At 51.9% G+C, this 18,762-nt stretch overlaps 3 protein-coding genes across 11 annotated transcripts in view; 2 read left to right on the top strand and 1 right to left on the bottom strand.

Annotated features, from left to right (window-relative positions):
- Window positions 1–913, top strand: part of Lkaaear1 (LKAAEAR motif containing 1) — a 2,475-nt gene extending 1,562 nt beyond the window's left edge. The window contains exons 2-4 of the mRNA XM_021156772.1: window positions 6–475; window positions 589–711; window positions 787–913. Coding sequence (XP_021012431.1) covers window positions 14–475; window positions 589–711; window positions 787–846 — 645 coding nt within the window. The 5' untranslated portion in view covers window positions 6–13 and the 3' untranslated portion in view covers window positions 847–913. The remainder of the gene's footprint in view (window positions 1–5; window positions 476–588; window positions 712–786) is intronic.
- Window positions 914–5,468: 4,555 nt separating this feature from the next.
- Rgs19 (regulator of G protein signaling 19) lies at window positions 5,469–11,142 on the top strand. 7 transcript variants are annotated; one of them, XM_021155389.1, is made up of 6 exons: window positions 5,475–5,567; window positions 7,889–7,994; window positions 8,138–8,259; window positions 9,720–9,794; window positions 9,885–10,119; window positions 10,201–11,058. In XM_021155389.1, the coding sequence occupies exons 2-6, from the start codon at window positions 7,965–7,967 to the stop codon at window positions 10,387–10,389; spliced, it is 651 nt and encodes a 216-aa protein (XP_021011048.1). In that variant the 5' UTR covers window positions 5,475–5,567; window positions 7,889–7,964; the 3' UTR covers window positions 10,390–11,058. The 7 variants fall into 7 exon arrangements, with proteins under 7 accessions (XP_021011050.1, XP_021011048.1, XP_029330332.1 ...); XM_029474471.1 differs by lacking the exon at window positions 5,475–5,567 and adding an exon at window positions 5,581–5,762 and having other exon boundaries at window positions 10,201–11,142; XM_021155390.2 differs by lacking the exon at window positions 5,475–5,567 and adding an exon at window positions 5,581–6,088 and having other exon boundaries at window positions 10,201–11,142.
- A 258-nt stretch (window positions 11,143–11,400) lies between these two features.
- Window positions 11,401–18,762, bottom strand: part of Tcea2 (transcription elongation factor A2) — a 7,653-nt gene continuing 291 nt past the window's right edge. The window contains exons 1-10 of one of the 3 annotated variants that reach the window (XM_029474470.1): window positions 18,669–18,746; window positions 16,137–16,199; window positions 15,761–15,866; window positions 14,873–14,963; window positions 13,487–13,617; window positions 13,181–13,237; window positions 12,674–12,828; window positions 12,452–12,598; window positions 11,803–11,874; window positions 11,401–11,604 (exon numbers count right to left, since the gene is read on the bottom strand). In XM_029474470.1, coding sequence (XP_029330330.1) covers window positions 11,596–11,604; window positions 11,803–11,874; window positions 12,452–12,598; window positions 12,674–12,828; window positions 13,181–13,237; window positions 13,487–13,617; window positions 14,873–14,963; window positions 15,761–15,866; window positions 16,137–16,190 — 822 coding nt within the window. In that variant the 5' untranslated portion in view covers window positions 16,191–16,199; window positions 18,669–18,746 and the 3' untranslated portion in view covers window positions 11,401–11,595. Of the gene's footprint in view, window positions 11,605–11,802; window positions 11,875–12,451; window positions 12,599–12,673; window positions 12,829–13,180; window positions 13,238–13,486; window positions 13,618–14,872; window positions 14,964–15,760; window positions 15,867–16,136; window positions 16,200–18,166; window positions 18,631–18,668; window positions 18,747–18,762 lie in introns of those variants that run through there. The other 2 variants (XM_029474469.1, XM_021155510.2) reach the window with 2 other exon arrangements.

The following is an 18,762-nucleotide window of genomic DNA, read 5'->3' as shown; positions in this document are numbered from 1 at the left end:
CACAGACCGGAGCATGACGACCCTGGGAGTAAAGGGTGCACGGGAGCGGGCCAAAAGGAGTGCATATGGAGCTGGAGCTGGAGCTGGAGCTGGAGCTGGAGCTGGAGCTGGAGCTGGAGCTGGAGCTGGAGCTGGAGCTGGAGCTGGAGCTGGAGAGAAGAACAGGAAGGGCCCCAGGACTACAGAGCCTCTGAAGACAGGCTGGGCATTGACTCAGCAGAGGCTGGTAGCCTTGTCCCCTACACTACGCCAAGGCCACCTGCTCTTTGGCGACTTTCTTGACGATATAGGCAAGGTGGCCTCCATGTTTCCACGCGAGTCGGTAGAGTTACCCTACGACATGCCTGACCCGCGCACCTGGTCACAGGCATTAAACCTACCATCTGAGCATCAAAATCGGTTTCTGGGCCTTATTAAGGCCGCGGAAGCCCGGGGCCGAGTCCATGCCCTGCGGTTGCGCTACACCCGAATGCGGGTAGGAAGAAGGGAGAGGACCCAGTGCATCTTCTAAAGAGGGCCCACCCTGCGGGTGGAGGGAGGTACTCCTCTAGCATGCTCGCAGGGTTGCTCAGTAAACTTGGTTCCCAGGCAGAGGAAATCTCTTTGCTGATCCAGAAGCAGAGCTCNGCGCGCGCCGCCATCCGACTGGAACTGTTCCTACCACCCCAACTGAAGCCCACAAAGATCCCTGATCCTCTGGACCGACATGAGGTGTGGGGAACCCCGGAGACGGGTGGGAGGGTTCNGTGCCTCGCCACACATTGGCTCCAGCCTCTCTCTCTGCAGCGGAGGCGTGTTGAGACAATCCTGGAAGAGGAGGTAGATGGCAACATTTTCCCCCGATGACTGAGACCTTGGCGTTCAGAGACCCTACGGTTACAGTGGCTCCCCACCCTCTCATATAAAGTTCTCTTCCAAGGGTTCTCTGGTATTTCCCCCTCTTTTCCCCCTGGGCNCCCACAGGAAAAGACAAACATGGATGCTGCCTCTTCTTCAGCGACAGCCACAGAAGCAAGGAGATGTTGGTGGGTGGGCATTCCTTTCTCCCAACAGCCTGCAACTGGTGCCCTTCAGGGCCATTAGATGTGGGAGGTTACTAGTGTGGAAAAGCATAGGGATGAGCCTGCCTAGACACCAGCACCCCCGGAAATCTGGGCTGTCTCCAAAGTTAGGGTCATTCCATCTGAGGACTGGGGTGGCATTCTGGGAGGGGGAAATGAGTGCAAAGCCAAAACTGGCCTTTGGAGAGTCCAGTTGTGCCCAGATGACCAACAGGTTGAAAATGGGGTGCTCTCTCCAAGGTCCCTGGATGGTGGGACAGAAAACTCACCCACTCCCTTTCACCGGAAACAGCCTCCTGTGCCCACTCATCCACCAGACACAGAAAGAAAGCTACCCATCCCATTCTGACCACTGGACTCTGAAAAGCCCCTCATTTCTGGGCAGCTCATCTTCCTCCTCTCCACAGCACTGGTTCTTTGCAGAACCTGTGGCCTCTTGGCCTCTTGGCTCCCAGTACTTGTCCTCCTTTCCAGCCCCTCTCCATCAGGCTGCACAGAGGTGGAAGCTTCAGGGAGATAAACAATTGCCTGCTCCTGCATGGGGGCTCCCACTAGCTCTGCATGAAACAGAGAATAGGAGGGAGGAAGAGATCAAAACTGTGGTCCAGAAGGCTCTTACTTGCTGATGGCCAGTTCTCAGGGCTCTGTTTCCTCAGCTGGTCTTCTCCCCCTGCACATGACCCTTCTCACTCTCTGGCCTGTTGCTGCCCTAGGCCTTGATCCAAGCCCAGACTGCAGCATTCACAAATCAACAGGAGCTCTCAGGAGGAGGGGAGGAGATTTCTGACAGTGGGAAAGACCACAGAGGCAGGGAAATGGTAGGTTTGTACACAGGTATGGACAGGGAAAAGGAGACAGTCTCTTCATCCAGCAATGATGGTTCCTCTCACACACAGATGTAGATCTCTAATGACCATCAATTATACCACATGATAGCCAGTGCTGGGCTCCTCTGGCCAAGCTCTAAACCCCAGAATTTTGTCTCTTAGAGATTTGCTAAGTGAAAATTTTCATCTACTTTGTAAAGTCATACCACTGTTTCACCCCTTCTGACTGTGTTTCTTCCTGAGGGTTACTGGAATGCCTAAGGTCACTGCAGTCAGTGTCCCACACAGCGAGTAATCCACATAAGTACTTCAGAACAGAGGGCTGAGAACAAAGACAAAGCACTCCAATGACACAGGAGTGCCATACCAAATATCAGAGCAACTTAAGAGCCCTCTGGATCTGTACACCAGTGAGGGACTAGGTGTACAGCTAGGAAAGCCGGCATAGGATCCCTCTGTCCGAAGGAAATCTTGCAGGAATACAAAACCTGTGCCCCACGCACCATCAGGTGGGGTTTGTGAGGACCTAGGGGCACTGCTCTCAAGCAGAGTTTATTGGGCTCCAGTTCAATCCCCGCTGGCATCGCGTGTTCAGTGCTCCTGCTCTCCTTCCTGGATTTAGAGGCATTCTCTGTGCTTAGGGAAAGATGTTAATTGTGTGGTGAGCAGATGTAAGGTGGCAGAGAACAGGTAGACAGGCAGGTAAAAGGAATTAAGAGGAAAGCATACTGATTTCTACCCACGGTCATGCCCACACCAAACACTGCAGAATCAGGTTTGGTTTGTGGCCTCCATCAGTTACTCATCCATGNCCCACAGGAAAAGACAAACATGGATGCTGCCTCTTCTTCAGCGACAGCCACAGAAGCAAGGAGATGTTGGTGGGTGGGCATTCCTTTCTCCCAACAGCCTGCAACTGGTGCCCTTCAGGGCCATTAGATGTGGGAGGTTACTAGTGTGGAAAAGCATAGGGATGAGCCTGCCTAGACACCAGCACCCCCGGAAATCTGGGCTGTCTCCAAAGTTAGGGTCATTCCATCTGAGGACTGGGGTGGCATTCTGGGAGGGGGAAATGAGTGCAAAGCCAAAACTGGCCTTTGGAGAGTCCAGTTGTGCCCAGATGACCAACAGGTTGAAAATGGGGTGCTCTCTCCAAGGTCCCTGGATGGTGGGACAGAAAACTCACCCACTCCCTTTCACCGGAAACAGCCTCCTGTGCCCACTCATCCACCAGACACAGAAAGAAAGCTACCCATCCCATTCTGACCACTGGACTCTGAAAAGCCCCTCATTTCTGGGCAGCTCATCTTCCTCCTCTCCACAGCACTGGTTCTTTGCAGAACCTGTGGCCTCTTGGCCTCTTGGCTCCCAGTACTTGTCCTCCTTTCCAGCCCCTCTCCATCAGGCTGCACAGAGGTGGAAGCTTCAGGGAGATAAACAATTGCCTGCTCCTGCATGGGGGCTCCCACTAGCTCTGCATGAAACAGAGAATAGGAGGGAGGAAGAGATCAAAACTGTGGTCCAGAAGGCTCTTACTTGCTGATGGCCAGTTCTCAGGGCTCTGTTTCCTCAGCTGGTCTTCTCCCCCTGCACATGACCCTTCTCACTCTCTGGCCTGTTGCTGCCCTAGGCCTTGATCCAAGCCCAGACTGCAGCATTCACAAATCAACAGGAGCTCTCAGGAGGAGGGGAGGAGATTTCTGACAGTGGGAAAGACCACAGAGGCAGGGAAATGGTAGGTTTGTACACAGGTATGGACAGGGAAAAGGAGACAGTCTCTTCATCCAGCAATGATGGTTCCTCTCACACACAGATGTAGATCTCTAATGACCATCAATTATACCACATGATAGCCAGTGCTGGGCTCCTCTGGCCAAGCTCTAAACCCCAGAATTTTGTCTCTTAGAGATTTGCAAAGTGAAAATTTTCATCTACTTTGTAAAGTCATACCACTGTTTCACCCCTTCTGACTGTGTTTCTTCCTGAGGGTTACTGGAATGCCTAAGGTCACTGCAGTCAGTGTCCCACACAGCGAGTAATCCACATAAGTACTTCAGAACAGAGGGCTGAGAACAAAGACAAAGCACTCCAATGACACAGGAGTGCCATACCAAATATCAGACCAACTTAAGAGCCCTCTGGATCTGTACACCAGTGAGGGACTAGGTGTACAGCTAGGAAAGCCGGCATAGGATCCCTCTGTCCGAAGGAAATCTTGCAGGAATACAAAACCTGTGCCCCACGCACCATCAGGTGGGGCTTGTGAGGACCTAGGGGCACTGCTCTCAAGCAGAGTTTATTGGGCTCCAGTTCAATCCCCGCTGGCATCGCGTGTTCAGTGCTCCTGCTCTCCTTCCTGGATTTAGAGGCATTCTCTGTGCTTAGGGAAAGATGTTAATTGTGTGGTGAGCAGATGTAAGGTGGCAGAGAACAGGTAGACAGGCAGGTAAAAGGAATTAAGAGGAAAGCATACTGATTTCTACCCACGGTCATGCCCACACCAAACACTGCAGAATCAGGTTTGGTTTGTGGCCTCCATCAGTTACTCATCCATGNCTACTGGGCTGCCATGTTCTGATCTGTGTACACCTTAGGAATATTATCTAAACTAAAGTAACTTCCTGTTCAGATGTGCTTAGCCTCTACCTTACTTAGGAAGCTGCCAGCGTGGCAGCCAAAAGGGTTCTGTGGTCAATTCATAAAGCCCCCCTCAGAGCCTGGGAGTCTCTCACCCATTGTTCTCTCTTCATCCTGGACCCCTCAGCATCATGGCAGCATCCTGTCTCCTCACCTTTCACCCCATCCCTTTCTTGCCTGTCTCCCATTCTAATCCACTGCAGTCAGTTCAGTTAGTCTGCCTCTGCCTCTGCCCCACTGCCTGAAGAACTCTCCTTTGCATCCCTGACTTAATATGTATGATGTCGTATGTGAGCATTAACAACTTGTGTGACTGTGTGTCCAGTGCTGGAACCACAAGCCCCAACGGACCACTCTAAACACTGGCCCAAAGCATGCTGGGATAATGAACTAACTCAATTTTGTACCCAATNACAAAGGATCTGAAGAGTTGACCAAAGAGCANGGCCATTTGTGGTAAAGGCTATCTTGGAGCAGTTTGAGAGTTCAGAAGGGACTCAACCAGGCCCCAGAAACATTCGGGGTGATTTGATATAAGAACCTGCTTTAAGCTGCAGTCCCTGAACCTCCCTTTCGGGCAAAGTTCGAATGCAGAGTGACAGACTCTTAATGCTACGTTACAGACTAGCCTCAGAAAGGCGAAGAGTNGGACCAGACGGGGCAGTACCACAGGCCAGTCCTTCCCACGGGCCTCTTCTAATCCAGGCGAGCCAAGTAGCACACAGGGCTCAGCTCTGGTGTCCAACATAAAGGCTGGGAAAACCCAGCTAACAAGAATGGAGCGTCGGCTCAATCCACTCTCTGTACGACTCACCCCTCAGGGTCACCATGCCACGCTACCGCGGGACGACACGCCAGCCGCGGGTGGGGCACAGGAGCGGGCGCGGGGCGGGGCACTGCGGGCGAGCAAGCGCTGGGGCTCGAGGAAGTCCCGGCCCCTCTCTTTGGGGAAGTACCGCGGAGGCGCCTGCGCACTGCGCCCCCTCCCCGGTGACCAGCGGGACTTCGGAGCGCGCGGGCGGCGTGACTCGGGGACGCGGCGGTGAGTGCGGCGCTGGACCGTGGACGGGCCCTGGCGATATAGATGCCGGCTCTGTTCCCGGACTTCAGTGACCGGTCCACGTGGATCTAGGTCGCAGTAGGACCAGAGCCCACCCCTTGCGCGTGGGGGAGGGAGAGCCGCAGCAAGGTTCCCCTTTTTCTTCAGCTCAGAGCGTTGAGAAGTGATTGCTCAAAGGTGGGGGCCGGAAGAACCCAGGTTTCCGCGTCTCCTGCCTGCTAGCTTGGTGGGGAGGGGCCAGACGAGACTCCGATCTGCCACCTTACCCACCCTTCGAGTTGGGTCCGCTAGTCAGTTGGCCCGGCGAGCCATAAGGGTGAATGCTGCATCCTCGGCCCCATCTGAGCGGGGACTCCGTGAGCCTTTCTACCTCAAGAGTGCCCCGGAGTACGTCTTGCTGTCTGACTTAAATCCCTACTGCTTTAGAGCACGCCCCTTCGGCAGCCAGGGTGGGGCCCAGACCGAACCTGGCCCTCCCGCCCCCATCTGCCTTTAGGTCGCTGGTGAGTTGGGCGCCATGGCGAATTCCTTAAGAAAGGGGTGGGGGCGCCAGAGACAGCAAGAGAGACCGTGAAGGGGAGACCAGCCTTCCAGACGACCCCACCTGCAGAAAAGCAGGAACTGGGTGGGGGCCTATCATTCCACAGGTGGGCTTGGGCAGCTGGGTTCGCCATGGTGAGAGGCCGGCCCTGCCATGGAGGTATAGGTAGGACAATGACAGTGTTGGATGGAAGTGAGAACNGATCCTGTCAGCCCTCCTCCCAAAGGTTATGACTTTTTTTTTCTGGAATTTATTTTTTTGGTCTGGGTGGGCTTGGGCATTCTTTTTGCTTCTGTAGGGCAAAATGGGCAGCCATTCACCAGGGAATTTCTATCCCCAGAGACCAGATTTGCTGAATCTGGCCTCTTAGCATAGACTTGGGAGGCCAATACCTGGGAGGCTTGGGGAGGAAAGAAGCCCTCCAATAGCTGCATGTGGGGCAGGACAACCCTGATTCAGACTCTAGGCTCTCCTTGCCGAGAAAGGAGGCAGTAGTGAAGAGCACCCTGGACGACATGGGTAGTCCCAACTGACCTTTGATGAGTGCAAGGAGCTAGGAAAAAGGGCAGGGCACCCAGCGTGCAGGCCCCATGTCCAGTCAGCTGACTGGAGATGGACCCCATGAGGGATGATGATCTCTACAGGGTGACAGGTGAGGGATGATTTTGAACAGCATGGAGACCTCAGGCTACCCCACCCCTTTTCCCTAGAAACTCAACTGCTGGAAAGTACAACCCAAGCTACTTGTGTGTCCTGACTTGCTAGCTTGGAGACTTGAGAACCCANCATCTCAGAAAGCCTCAGGTGGTGAAGCTGCCCAGTATACAGAGATTAGACAGAAAGAGGACTCAAAGGCCTCTTCTGAATGAAGGGCTACAGGAGGGTAAATTTCATTGAGAAAATGTGTGCCCCAGGCTGATGAGAGGAAGGTAGATAAAGCAGAGGCTTAAAGCATGGATGGCTTCCACCTGGACAGAAGTGGGCACAGGTCGAGGAGAGAGGAAACATTCAAAACTGCCTCCAAGGTACTGATTGGATGTTATCTGGGGAACACTGGAATTTGAAGTCAGTTTTCAGTGGCCTAAGAGATTCCTAGAACCCCTATGAAGGTATGGTCCAACATCAAGAATGATAAACCATAGGAAATTCCACTGAAGAGCCCAGGGCTCCAGCTAAGCAGTTTATCCTCCTACAATGCCACACGAGCTTCTTATCCTAGGGAGATAGATGGAAAGCGGGGTGAGAGTGGGAGTGTCTGAGGCAGCTAAGGACCAAAGAAAGAACCTTGTTCCCCAAGTACACACCTCTCATCAGTGCATACCCCATTTCTCACACTTCCAGGAGTCTTGTTCTGAGTCCTGGCCAAGTATTCAGTACTTCAGGCCTAGCACCCTGCAGTCATCTGGGTAGCATCTCTACCCAGCTCCCTAGAGGAAGGGAGTAGTCAGAATATCTGATACCCTCCATACCGACTTGTAGCTCCAGTCCCCTTGGGAGGGGCCAGGAGCCGGAAATCAAGAAAGAGGAACCCAAGTTTCCGGCTTCTCAGGGACTGAACAGATAGGGGTGTCTTAGAACCTTCTATGGAAGGCCCAGCTGCAGTAGCCCTGTCTCTGACTCGGGATTCTCCACATGGTGTAAGTAATCAGGCTTGGGGGAGAAGGCTGGGGCAGGACTCTGACCACGCCCTGAGGTGGGTGCATAGGTTATAAGGTGGGCCAGCATCACAGGCCCTCAGTCAGAATTCCAACCTCCTTCTTAGATCTGCCAGGATCCTATGCTGCGGTGAGGGTCCAGAGCTGGCACCACAGAATCTGGGCAACCCCCTCCACTCACCCATGCCCACCCCACATGAGGCTGAGAAACAGGTAGGCACCACCCACTTCTTGGGTTCCTGGACCCCTGGTGCTCAAGATATAACCTTGGGGACACAGGCAGTTGGGCACACGGGCAGAGACAGAGGGCCCAGTGAATTCTAGAGTGGAGGTTGAGGCAGCCCTCTCTTCCTCAGCACACAGGGCCAGAGGAGGCAGACAGGCCTCCCTCGATGTCCAGCCATGACGCAGCCCCCTCAGGACCTCCCAGTCGCAATCCCTGCTGCTTATGCTGGTGCTGCTGCTGTAGCTGTTCCTGGTATGTGGACCTTGGGGATACAGATTGCCCTGAGAAGACTTCAGGGTATTTGGGAAGGGGAACATGGCTCATGGGGAGCAAAGCCAAAGTATGTAGTCCTGGGGGTACATGGTTCATGAAGCACAGAACGGGTATGTAGTCCTGGGAGCAGCTCATATAGAGAAGTACAGAAGCATGGGTGGCATTTAGGGCTCATTCCTGGTCCCGTTCCCCAGACCTCCAGAGGCATCCAACAAACTACTGAGCCCCTGCCACAGCATCACCCTGCCCAGAGGCTGCTGGGCCTTGTGGGCTCATGGTAGTACCCAGATCCTCTAGGGTGCTTTGCATGGCTCTTACATGTATATTTGCCTGAATATGTCTGTGTGCTGCAGATAGACCTGGTGCCTGAAGAGCCAGAAGAAGGTGTCGGAATGAAATTACAAAGAGTTGAGAGCTAATATGTGGGTCCTGAAAATCCAACCAAGGGCCTAGGGAAGATCAGCCAATACTCTGAGCCGATCTCTCCAGCCCTCTAACGCGCAGTGTGCTGGGGGCATGTTATATTGCAAGAGCAAGCAAGTGGCAATCATATGGTGTCCATGCACTCACCATATGCCTGCTTATGCCACTGAGAGCTGCCCAGATCCTAGACTGTGTGTGTAGTAGGGACACATTTGAGAAGAGATTTAGATAAGGGAACAGCTGGCCCTAGGCAGAAAGGTATTTGAGATCTGGGAATGTCTGCTGGCAGGAATACAGAAGGTGGTAGAAGTTTGACCATCTTACAGCAATCTGGCCCGGCATAGACAGAGGGACCCAAAGTGGGGTCTGTTAAACAGCGAGCCGAGCCACCAGGGCTGTGTATAGATAGGCAAGACACAAGGAATGATGTGAATGGCAGGGCTCGCTGAACGCTTGAGCTGTGTTGTTGCTGAGAGAGAAGCCAGGCCTGGTGGGAACTGAATTCTCACCATAACTTTGGGAATGAGATATACACTCACTGTGCCTGCTGAGCACAGACTGACAGGGAGACGAGTCCCTTGGAAGCAGGGTTCAGGATCCAGGACCACATGGGTACAGACACCCTGGGGAGGCTCTTACATCAGCCAGAGCCATTGTTGATATTAGGTCTGCAGTCTGGATTTTTCAGTGGCNGCAGGAGTGANCTGGAACTAGGTTGAGGAGTATGGTTATACCTACCCAAAGAAAGGGAGGGGTGCCAGGAGCCTGCAGAGTCTGACTGCTGACCAGGAAAGAGGGCACAGTGGNAACCAGAACAGCAATCTGCATAAGCCACTTCAGTGGGGGTGGTGGTGGGGGATGGGACAAGAGGATGTGAAGAAGGTTCACTCTAGGAGCTTCCTTCCTTGTAACAGACTTACTGGTGCTAGGCACCCACATGCAAAAGCATACATATAGCTTAGTGGTAGGTAGAGAACCCAAATGCAGAAGGTAGAGCCACTTTTTCTTTGCACTAGGAACCAAGAACGGCAACGAGCTTGGCAGGTTTCTCGGGAAAGCAAGCTGCAACCCCTCCCCAGCTGTGAAGTCTGGTGAGTACGGCCACCATTGTGTAGGCATGCATGTATGTGTACTTGTGTGCATGTCTCAGGCCTGACATGGTCTGGCCCTAATGCCTGCAGCACTCCACCAAGCCCTGAGGAAGTACAGAGCTGGGCACAGTCCTTTGACAAGTTGATGCATAGCCCCACGGGCCGCAGTGTATTCCGGGCATTCCTGCGCACAGAATACAGTGAAGAGAACATGCTCTTCTGGCTGGCTTGTGAGGAGTTGAAAGCAGAGGCCAACCAACATGTGGTGGATGAGAAGGCGCGACTTATCTATGAGGACTACGTGTCCATCCTGTCCCCCAAGGAGGTGGGCCAGATGCAGGGATGAGTGGGGGTGACCTGGGGAGGGCACCGCCCCTCCCCCCTGACCTTGGTGCCTGCCACACAGGTAAGCCTGGACTCCCGTGTGCGAGAAGGCATCAATAGGAAGATGCAAGAGCCATCGCCACACACATTTGATGATGCACAGCTGCAGATCTACACCCTCATGCACCGGGACTCGTACCCTCGCTTCCTTACCTCCCCCACCTACCGCTCTCTATTACTCCAGGGAGCCCCACAGTCCTCTGAGGCCTAGGTCATTTGTCACACAGATGTTCTACTCCCATGGGCAGCCTAGGGGCTGGCCCTGTCCAACTTGGCTGGAAATAGATTCAGTCCCAGTGGCAACTGCAGGGTTCTACTCTGTCCTACCCTGCTCCTACTGCCCAGGAAATGTTCTCATGGAGAACACCCTTTATGCCCACAGGTTTATAGCAGGAGAACTGTTACTCCCTGAGAACCAGATGTAGGACCTCAGAGTCAGACTCATATGAAGAGCCCATTTATATTTTATATATCAATTAACTTTAAAGTTGGAAATATGTCCTTACTGTATTATCAAAAAAAGAGAGACCTTTCACATTCATGTGTACTCCTCTACATTCCAAAGACATGAAATTGTATTCTGTATTTTTAAAAAACAGAAGCCTCTGTTTATCCCACAACTGGGGTAGGAGGCTGAAGAAAAGGATCACCTACCAAACCTACAGTGTGCAGACTCTACAGTGTGCCACAGGTACTACTGCAGGCCCTGCTCAAGGTATGGCTCTAGGAACCAGCCTCAACTCTACAGTGTGTCAGCATCCAACAAAGGCTTGAGATGCAAGTAAAGATTGTGGGAGCAAAGCTGTTGTTATGGTCTTTCCAAAGAAGCTAGTCACAGTGTCATCTTAATCTTACTGGTCCAATAAAACCAAAGCTCCTACTACTTTGTTCTTCCAAGTTGCTAGAAGCTTCAGCAATTTGAAGCTAGAACTGACCTCAGCTCAGAGACCATCGTCCCCCATGAGTAAGCAAAGTGAAGGCAACTGGGTCCTTAGGCTGCCACGCCTGGTGAGAATGGGTGAACACAGGGCAAGTTCTTGCACCAGCACACATCCAGCATGGTGGGACATATACAAGCATTAGCAATATTCTAGAATCATATGAACAAGTAATCTCTCCAAACATTAGGGAAGCTCTTATCTATAATACTGCCTCACACCAGCTTAGCTCAAGTGTTGTCTGAGCCCAGGGAGGAGAGATCTACAGCAGTGGAAGGACAGGACCCAGCTGAAGCCTTGTGTTTAGCCCATTAGGAGCAAGAAAACATTTAATAATGAGGTAAAGAGGGCAAAAAGTGCACACCAGGTGGGCTGGAACGGGGCGTGCCACCTTCAGGGTATCTCCAGAGAAGCTGTGTCCACCAAGAACATTGAAGGAAGGACAGTGTTAGCCATGGCCAGGGTTACGTCAGAAGGGCTCAGCAGAACTGAAGGAAAGCAGAGAAATGTCTGGCCAAAGCCCCACATGACCCGCTAGGGCAGAAATAGGATAGGCTCCATCCCAGACTCCCAAGCGGCTAGCCGAGTACAGTGCACCACCCCCACCCCCCACCCCTGTTCCTACTTCAGGCCCAATATGCATCAAGACAGGACTGGAAGCAAGCATTCGGGGCCCACCCACCTACCTTCCATCGATTCCCACACTCGTTGCAGACAACATAGGTAGTCATGGGCTCATCGGAGCTACGGGTCTGCACCTGTATAGGGTGGGTGGCTGAATCCCTGGCTTTGCTGCCCTGATCTGGGCAGTACTGGTCTTATACCCCCTGATTTCTATTGATGATTTGAAATTGCCCAGTGACCTACATCAACCTTCTAGAACTAGACCTATGGAGGAGGTGGATTATCATAACAGAGGCCTTTGTGGCCCTGAACAATTGTGCTCAGTAGAGTCTAGAATGTTGGATAAGTGCAGGATTCCCAACAGGAGGGTCTATAAAGTAAAAGGATCAGCAGAGATGCCAGTGGCCTTGGCTATATTGGAGACCCAACAGCAAACATTATTCCACAAGCCCTAGAGTTGTCTACCAGAGAGATCATCTTAATTTAGTCCCTTCTTCCCAAGCCCCCTTAGAGTCCATATAGCATTCCCAGAGTGCCTCAGCTTCCACCTCCATAGCAGGATCTGAAGGTCCCATAGCTACTGACAAACAGTATATTATACTCCTATCCCTACATGCTGGGCATGGCCAAGCTACCTAGCCTTTGCACAGAGCCTCAGACCAAAAGTAGGGACATGGGTGGTATCCAAGAAGAGGATGGGCGGCCCCCAACCTGCGTGTAGGTGCAGTTCTTCTTCCTGCACTTGTTGCAGGTAAACAGGTCGGTCTGCGTGCCACCTGTACGGGCCATCTGGTGCTCACGGATGGCCTCCTTAGTCATGGCCTTTCGGATCTCCTTCAGCTCATCACTGGCCATCTCCTGATAAAAAGGGCAAAGTTTTCAACCGACAGCTCTGCAGAAGCAGTCTGCCCCAGCCCTTCCAGTGGCGCTCACCTCTGACGTCATCACAGCTATCTGCTGGGGTGTGATGGCACCACACAACACATTCCGCCGTAGGCCAGGGTTCTTGGCATCTTTCAGGTTAGAGATTCGGCTCCGCACACGGTTCTTGTACTTCATGTCAGTGTTTCCCACGTCCAGGAAGATGCGTGCAGGTGTTTAAGGACCCACCTGAGGTTTCTGAGCTCCAACCCCCTCCTGGGAGTCATATGGGGAATGTTCTTCCCAGGCTCATGGAGATGAATCTACCCACTCAAGACCTGTGGGGGACCCAAGGGCCTGTGGTGCTCTGCCTTCTCTAGGCCCATTCCTGTTTGAGACCCAGATCTATCTAATAGGTAGTCATAGCCCATTTATGGTCCAGGAAAGGTCAAGGGACCACCCAGAAAGGGCACTGGGTAGCCTACCAGTTGTGTCCAATAGCTACAGGAGACGTACAACTCAGTGGAATGTAGACTCTATCAGAAGCCCTTGACCCTATATACCCTGTACAAAGGATATACTCCTCGATCTGAGATGACAGATGCTCACAGTTCACACCAACGGCCACGTGGTCGTCTGTAAGAGGGAACCCTTACTTGTTTCCCCCACTGTCTTTTTCCATCTGCCACCCCTCGAAGCTAAATAGAACACTTGCATTCCTGGGAGACAGTTCCCAAGACGCANATGTTGTGGTGACCCCAAAAACCTTAGCCTCTTTGCTAGGTCACCGTGAGCTAAAAAGAAAAGCTGCCTCTCCAGCAGCTCTGAGGCAGACAGAGGCCCAGGCCACCTCNTGGGTCAAAATCCAGANCTTGTAACACTCACGGTCAGTTTGCAGGGCCAAAGTCAGCATCTCTCGGCATTTGTTTCGTACAGCATCACAGGTGATGGGCACTTGGGGAAATGTAGTGATCCTCGGAGTGGATGGGGTCCTAGGTGGGTCTGGCTTCTTGCAGCTAAAGAGACAAAGCCTGCTGGACTCAGATTGAACCTGCTGAGCTCAGTTGCACATCTCCAGTAGCTGATGATACTTCTGGATGGTCCCTGACCTTTCCTAGGCCACAGGTGATCCCCAGAAAAGCAAATATAGATACCATGCTGACCTCCGAAGTCTATTTGCTCTATCCTGACAGACCTCCAACTAGGCTCAGTGACTTCATCTATCCCTAGTTCAGCCTAGAATGCCTGTGTGTTATGTCTCATCAGAGTAGAGCATTGGCCAGAAGGTCTACAGTGAGTACAGATCACTCCCTAAGTGGACGNCAGCTCCTCCACAGTCAGTGTCTGAGCAACACTCCATGCTCAAAATGGGATGAGATATTCTTGCTACCTCCAGAGTGCTTCCTAAGAGGCCCAAGACATGGGCCATGCTGTGAATCTCTCTCTACTAATGGCAGAATTAGGCAGATAATTCTAGTTGCCGGGAGTAAAGATGAGATGGGAGGTCACCCAAAGTCNAGGCTTACTGTNACAGGTAGCCCCACTCAACACAAATGAAATTGGGCAAGATTTCCTCACATCTGGGCCCAACACAAGACTTGCCCAAAATTCATGCTGTGCCCACCAGACTCTTTCCTCACACCACCCCTGGAAATCAGCAGCATCAGGTGACTTTCTGAAGCAAAATCAACTATACTATTCAGCTCAGGATATAACATATCAGGAATGCTACACTGGAGTCCAGAGCTTAGCCTGTCATTGCCTCAGCCCAGGCTAAAGTAGTCTCTCATCTATAGTCTGTTACTACTAGTGCTCCTAGTCTCCATGGTAACTGGGCTGTCCTGACCACCTTTAAAGCAATGGTGTTGCCACAGGAATGTGGAGATGAGAGCTGGGCTCACCTCTAGCTCCAGATAGCATTTGCATAAAGGGACCCATTCACTAGTCCTGATGAGTAGCAAAAAGATAGGGTTTGAGGAAGTAGGCAAGGGGCTCTGGGGCTGGGCCAGCTCTGTTGGATAAGAGCTACTTAATGAAGGTCTCAGTGATGCCAGTGACAGGCAGACACAGNCAGACATCTCAGATGGGCATGAAGGAAACTGAACAGTGGGACAGTATCCAGCATGAAGCTGACAAACCTTGTAAAACTCACCCTGGAGAGGGACCTTCCCTCAGGGCAGTAACCAGGCAAATGCACACCAGCCTCCTCTTCCCAGTGAGGAAACTGAGTCAAGAGGCATAAATGTATGTACCTGCCTTCAGGTTTGCTACCTGAGATCTGTAGTCCTTGAGGCATCCTTTGAGGATGATGTAGGCAAAGGTGTGCCCCTCCCTTGATTCCTGGATTTGCCATCAGAAACATCTGCCATTATCAGAAAACAGATGGTGTAGACTGGTCAGAAGCAGGCAGCCAGGTNAGGGCCCAGCCTCAGCTTGGCCATTATCCTTTTTGCTTAAAGCTACTTGACAGGCAAGGTGCCAAGAGGCTACAGGACCTTCCTACTGGTCCCCAGCAAGTCCACCAGCCTCTTTAGGACAACACCCCCCCAAAAAAAGCAAGCTGCTGTAGGATTCATCAAGGCCCAACCAGGCAAAAAAACAAGCATATGCCTCATACAAGGCTCCTTCTGAAAACATGGGCAGAACTTTGCCCAAAGCCTNAACTAGGTACCAGGGGACCAGGGCATGTGACTGTAAAGAGGAACAGGCCCTGGGTTGTCTCACAGAAGTAGACTGAACNCAGAAGACTGCCTTCCTAATCAATAGGACCATCTCTGCAGCCTAGTAGTCCACTGTCCCCAGAAACAGTTGCTGTCTGCCTAGCTACTCTCTTGCATAGGTAGCGGTCCCATTCCCCTCCCCCTTCAGCTGGAGCATCCTGCCTGGACCTCCTTTTCTGTTGGCTTCCTGCAGCCTGAAAACCTCCTCTGCAGCATATACCCTTGTCTCAATGATCATGCCTCCCAGGCCATCACCTCCCCCATCACAACAGATGACATCCATCTTCCATCATCTTCATCCACATCCAGCCCAGGGATGAGTCCTTTCTGATCTATGTCTGTCATATCCCACCATATATAGTTTCAATCAGGGTAGCAGAGCCAGCACTCCTATGCTGTGCTGACCAGCAAGAGCTTCCCTTTACATTCTGAGACTCACCCAAGAGCTTCTTCCAGGACTTGATGAGGGACTTGGCAAGTGCAATGAGCTCCTCGTCTGAACTCTGCTTGCGCAGAGCATTGACAGACATCCCAACACGGGTGGACTGCAAGACAAGTGGCCTGAGTCAGAGGTGGAGGGGCCTGTTCCAGAGGNGGATCCTCACCAAGGACTCTTGACTCCCACAGTGGACAGCTGGGGAATGGCAGGGACAGAAAACATCTCTCCCAATGGCTATTTGGGACCCANGGACCTACCTCCCACCTCTCTTATCACCAGAGAGAATCAGAAATCCTCTCCTTAGAACAGTTGTTTGTGCCAATTAAGCCATGTGGGAGTTAATATAGGGAGCCCTGTTAGGACAGGAAGTGCTTACCTGGAGCAAGTGCAATGTAATAGGCATATTCTTCAGCTCCCGCAGCAAATCCATAGCTCCCTCCTGAAAGGAAACAGGATGTTCATAAAGGACTTTAAACCTTAGTGGATGCTGGGTAGTGGTGGTACATGTCTTTAACCCCAGGATTCAGGATGCAGAGGCTGGTGAATCTCTGAGTTCAAGGCCAGCCTGGCCTACAGAGTGAGGCCAGGAGTTCCAGGATGGCCAAGATTACACAGAAACCACTTGTCAGGGGGCATAGTGGACAATCCCACTTCTTTGTCATCACAAGGGGGCAACTTACATGTCAGAAAGAAGCCACTCCTCTACCCTGAGATTCCCAGAGCACTGCATACCTGTTCCTACATCACAACAGGGGCTTTTTACTGCTCCTGCCACTAGGGCAGGCATAGAGGCAAACAGCTCAACAGCGCTCTCCTCAAAGATCAGGGGGTTTCTCACCCTGCATCTATGGTGATCTCCAGACATCATGGTAACTAACCACAGGAGGACAATGAACAAACTACAAGAGAAAAAAAAATGCCCCAATTCCTGCTCAACATGGAAGGACATTCACAAGTATAGCACAGGTTCTTTAACCTTGGTCCATCTATGCTGTGGTGGGAGAGCAGCCTCTCCTCAAAGTGCCGACCCATCAGGGCAGCACTACTCCTGGGTACTGTAACAGACAACCCTGGCTGCCTTCCTCTGCCCTAGCTTTCCCCCAGCATCTACAGGCAGGCTGCACCTCCAGAGTAGGCAGGCTCTTCCTGTTCCTGCCTTAAAACCTTCTACTTAAACTCTCAGGAATCTCTACTCCAGCCACAGATTTCCAAAGTCACAGCACCATAGCCAACAAGGTTTATCAGAGGCACAATTATTGCTAATTGAAAACTATCAAACCTGGTGACACAGGCCTTATCATCTCAGACACTTAGGAGGCTGGGGCAGGAGGATCAAAAGTTCAAAGCTTACCTGAGTTTCAGAGTGAATTCAAGATTAGCATGAGCATCTTAATGAGACCTTGTCTTAAAACAAAGTAAAGAGAGGTCTGTGTAAACACAGCTGTCATAAAGCACTCACTTGGTAAGTTTAAGGCCCTGGGTTCAATACCCACTATCAAAGGGGTGGGCAGGTGAGTTGACTCATCAGGTAACGTTGCCAACAAGCTGTACAACCTAAGTTCAATCTCCAGAGCCCAAATGGTGGAAGGAGATAACCAATTTCCAGGGGTTGTGCTCATATTTACACACACACCGAGATAACAAATGTAAAATAAGTAATTTAAATATACAAAGGGAAGTTTTTCTTAAAGCCAGCACCTACAAATCCCATAGTCTCACTTTTTATCTCTTTTCCAAACTGGCCACCACCCTCCTCCTAGGTACTGTAACAGAAAACCCTGATTTTCTTCCTCTGCCTAAGCTCTTCAAGGATAGGCAGGCTCCTCTGGTTCCTACCTTAAACCTCTCACTCTGCTTAAGGCTGCTCTTCTCTCTACCACTTCCAGGTTGTATTCAAACACCTCCTTCCTACAACTGAGACAGCCTTTTCTTCTAACACCCAACACTATTGTGTTTGCTGCCCTCCAAGTTTCCACTATGAGCTCATTTGTCTTTATATGCCACAAAGAGGCAGAGAAAAACCAACTCATCCAGCAGTGGTAGGGGCTGGGGCTGACCCTTCAATCTGTGTGACTTATCTGCTCAGGCTGCAGCCTTGTTTCATAGCCCTAAGTTAGTAAGCTGCACACCAATCAGCCCTGAGGTGGCTGACTTTCCTAAGAAGACCTGATCCTTGGAGCCAGGGGCATGCATCCACAACAGCCCTGCACTCCCATAATGAAAACCCAGACAAACCACCAGCTGTTCCAAGGAGCCTCTCAGACTGCTGGAACCTCTGCAGGTTCCCTTCTCAACTGTACAGTCCTATCTGTGGCCTTCCATCCTTACTGGGTCTCCCTATGAATTCCCATCCTATCTCTGCCACCCTCATTTCCAAGTTTGTCATTTGTGCTTTAACACTCTTACCGGAAAGAAGCTCCAGCAAGCCTCTGCAGCCCAGGTGATTGCAAAGTGGGTTCTGTTTCCAGTATAAAGGCTTATGTAGGCACTTAACCTACTTCCTGCTTTAGACCCCAGCCCTCCAACACCTAGAGCAATCCTGCTCATCCCCAAAAGCTGTCCTGCAGCCTTCTACTTCAAGCACAGTCCTGGGGAGGCTGTACAGACTCATGACTCAGCCACTATCTGGGCTGCCCTAGGAGCGGTGCTGCGGATGCTCTGGAGTCACTCAGTCTTAAAGCCACCTCCTAGTCCCTTCCCACCCACGGAAGGCAAGATTGCAGGTGCCATCATCCCCTAAGGATGCTCCTCAAAGGCTACGCGCAGGTGACCATGGTCGGAAGGCAGGCTGGACTGCCAAGCCCACACTGGCCTGGGGTCTCAACGCCACAGGCTCAACTGTCTGCGCAAACCGACTTGCTGTTGCCTGAGGCCTGACTAAGCAGGGGAAAAATTTATTAAGAGAAACCTGGTGCTGAAGGGTGGGGGGCAGACAGGGGAGACAACGGCTGGGCCAGGGACGCCCGCGGCCACCGCTGGGCGACGAACAGAGGGTAGCTTTC

Source organism: Mus caroli, chromosome 2 (genome assembly GCF_900094665.2).
Source record: "Mus caroli chromosome 2, CAROLI_EIJ_v1.1, whole genome shotgun sequence".
Classification (NCBI taxonomy): Eukaryota; Metazoa; Chordata; class Mammalia; order Rodentia; family Muridae; genus Mus; species Mus caroli.
This window is presented reverse-complemented; position numbering and strand designations above follow the sequence as displayed.

What these genes read in the sequence shown, in the direction of transcription:
- Rgs19 (XM_021155388.2), top strand. An exon ending in CACATGAGGCTGAGAAACAG is followed by an intron (nt 7,995 to 8,137) that starts GTAGGCACCACC and finishes TCTCTTCCTCAG; the next exon opens with CACACAGGGCCAGAGGAGGC. An exon ending in CCATCCTGTCCCCCAAGGAG is followed by an intron (nt 10,120 to 10,200) that starts GTGGGCCAGATG and finishes CCTGCCACACAG; the next exon opens with GTAAGCCTGGACTCCCGTGT.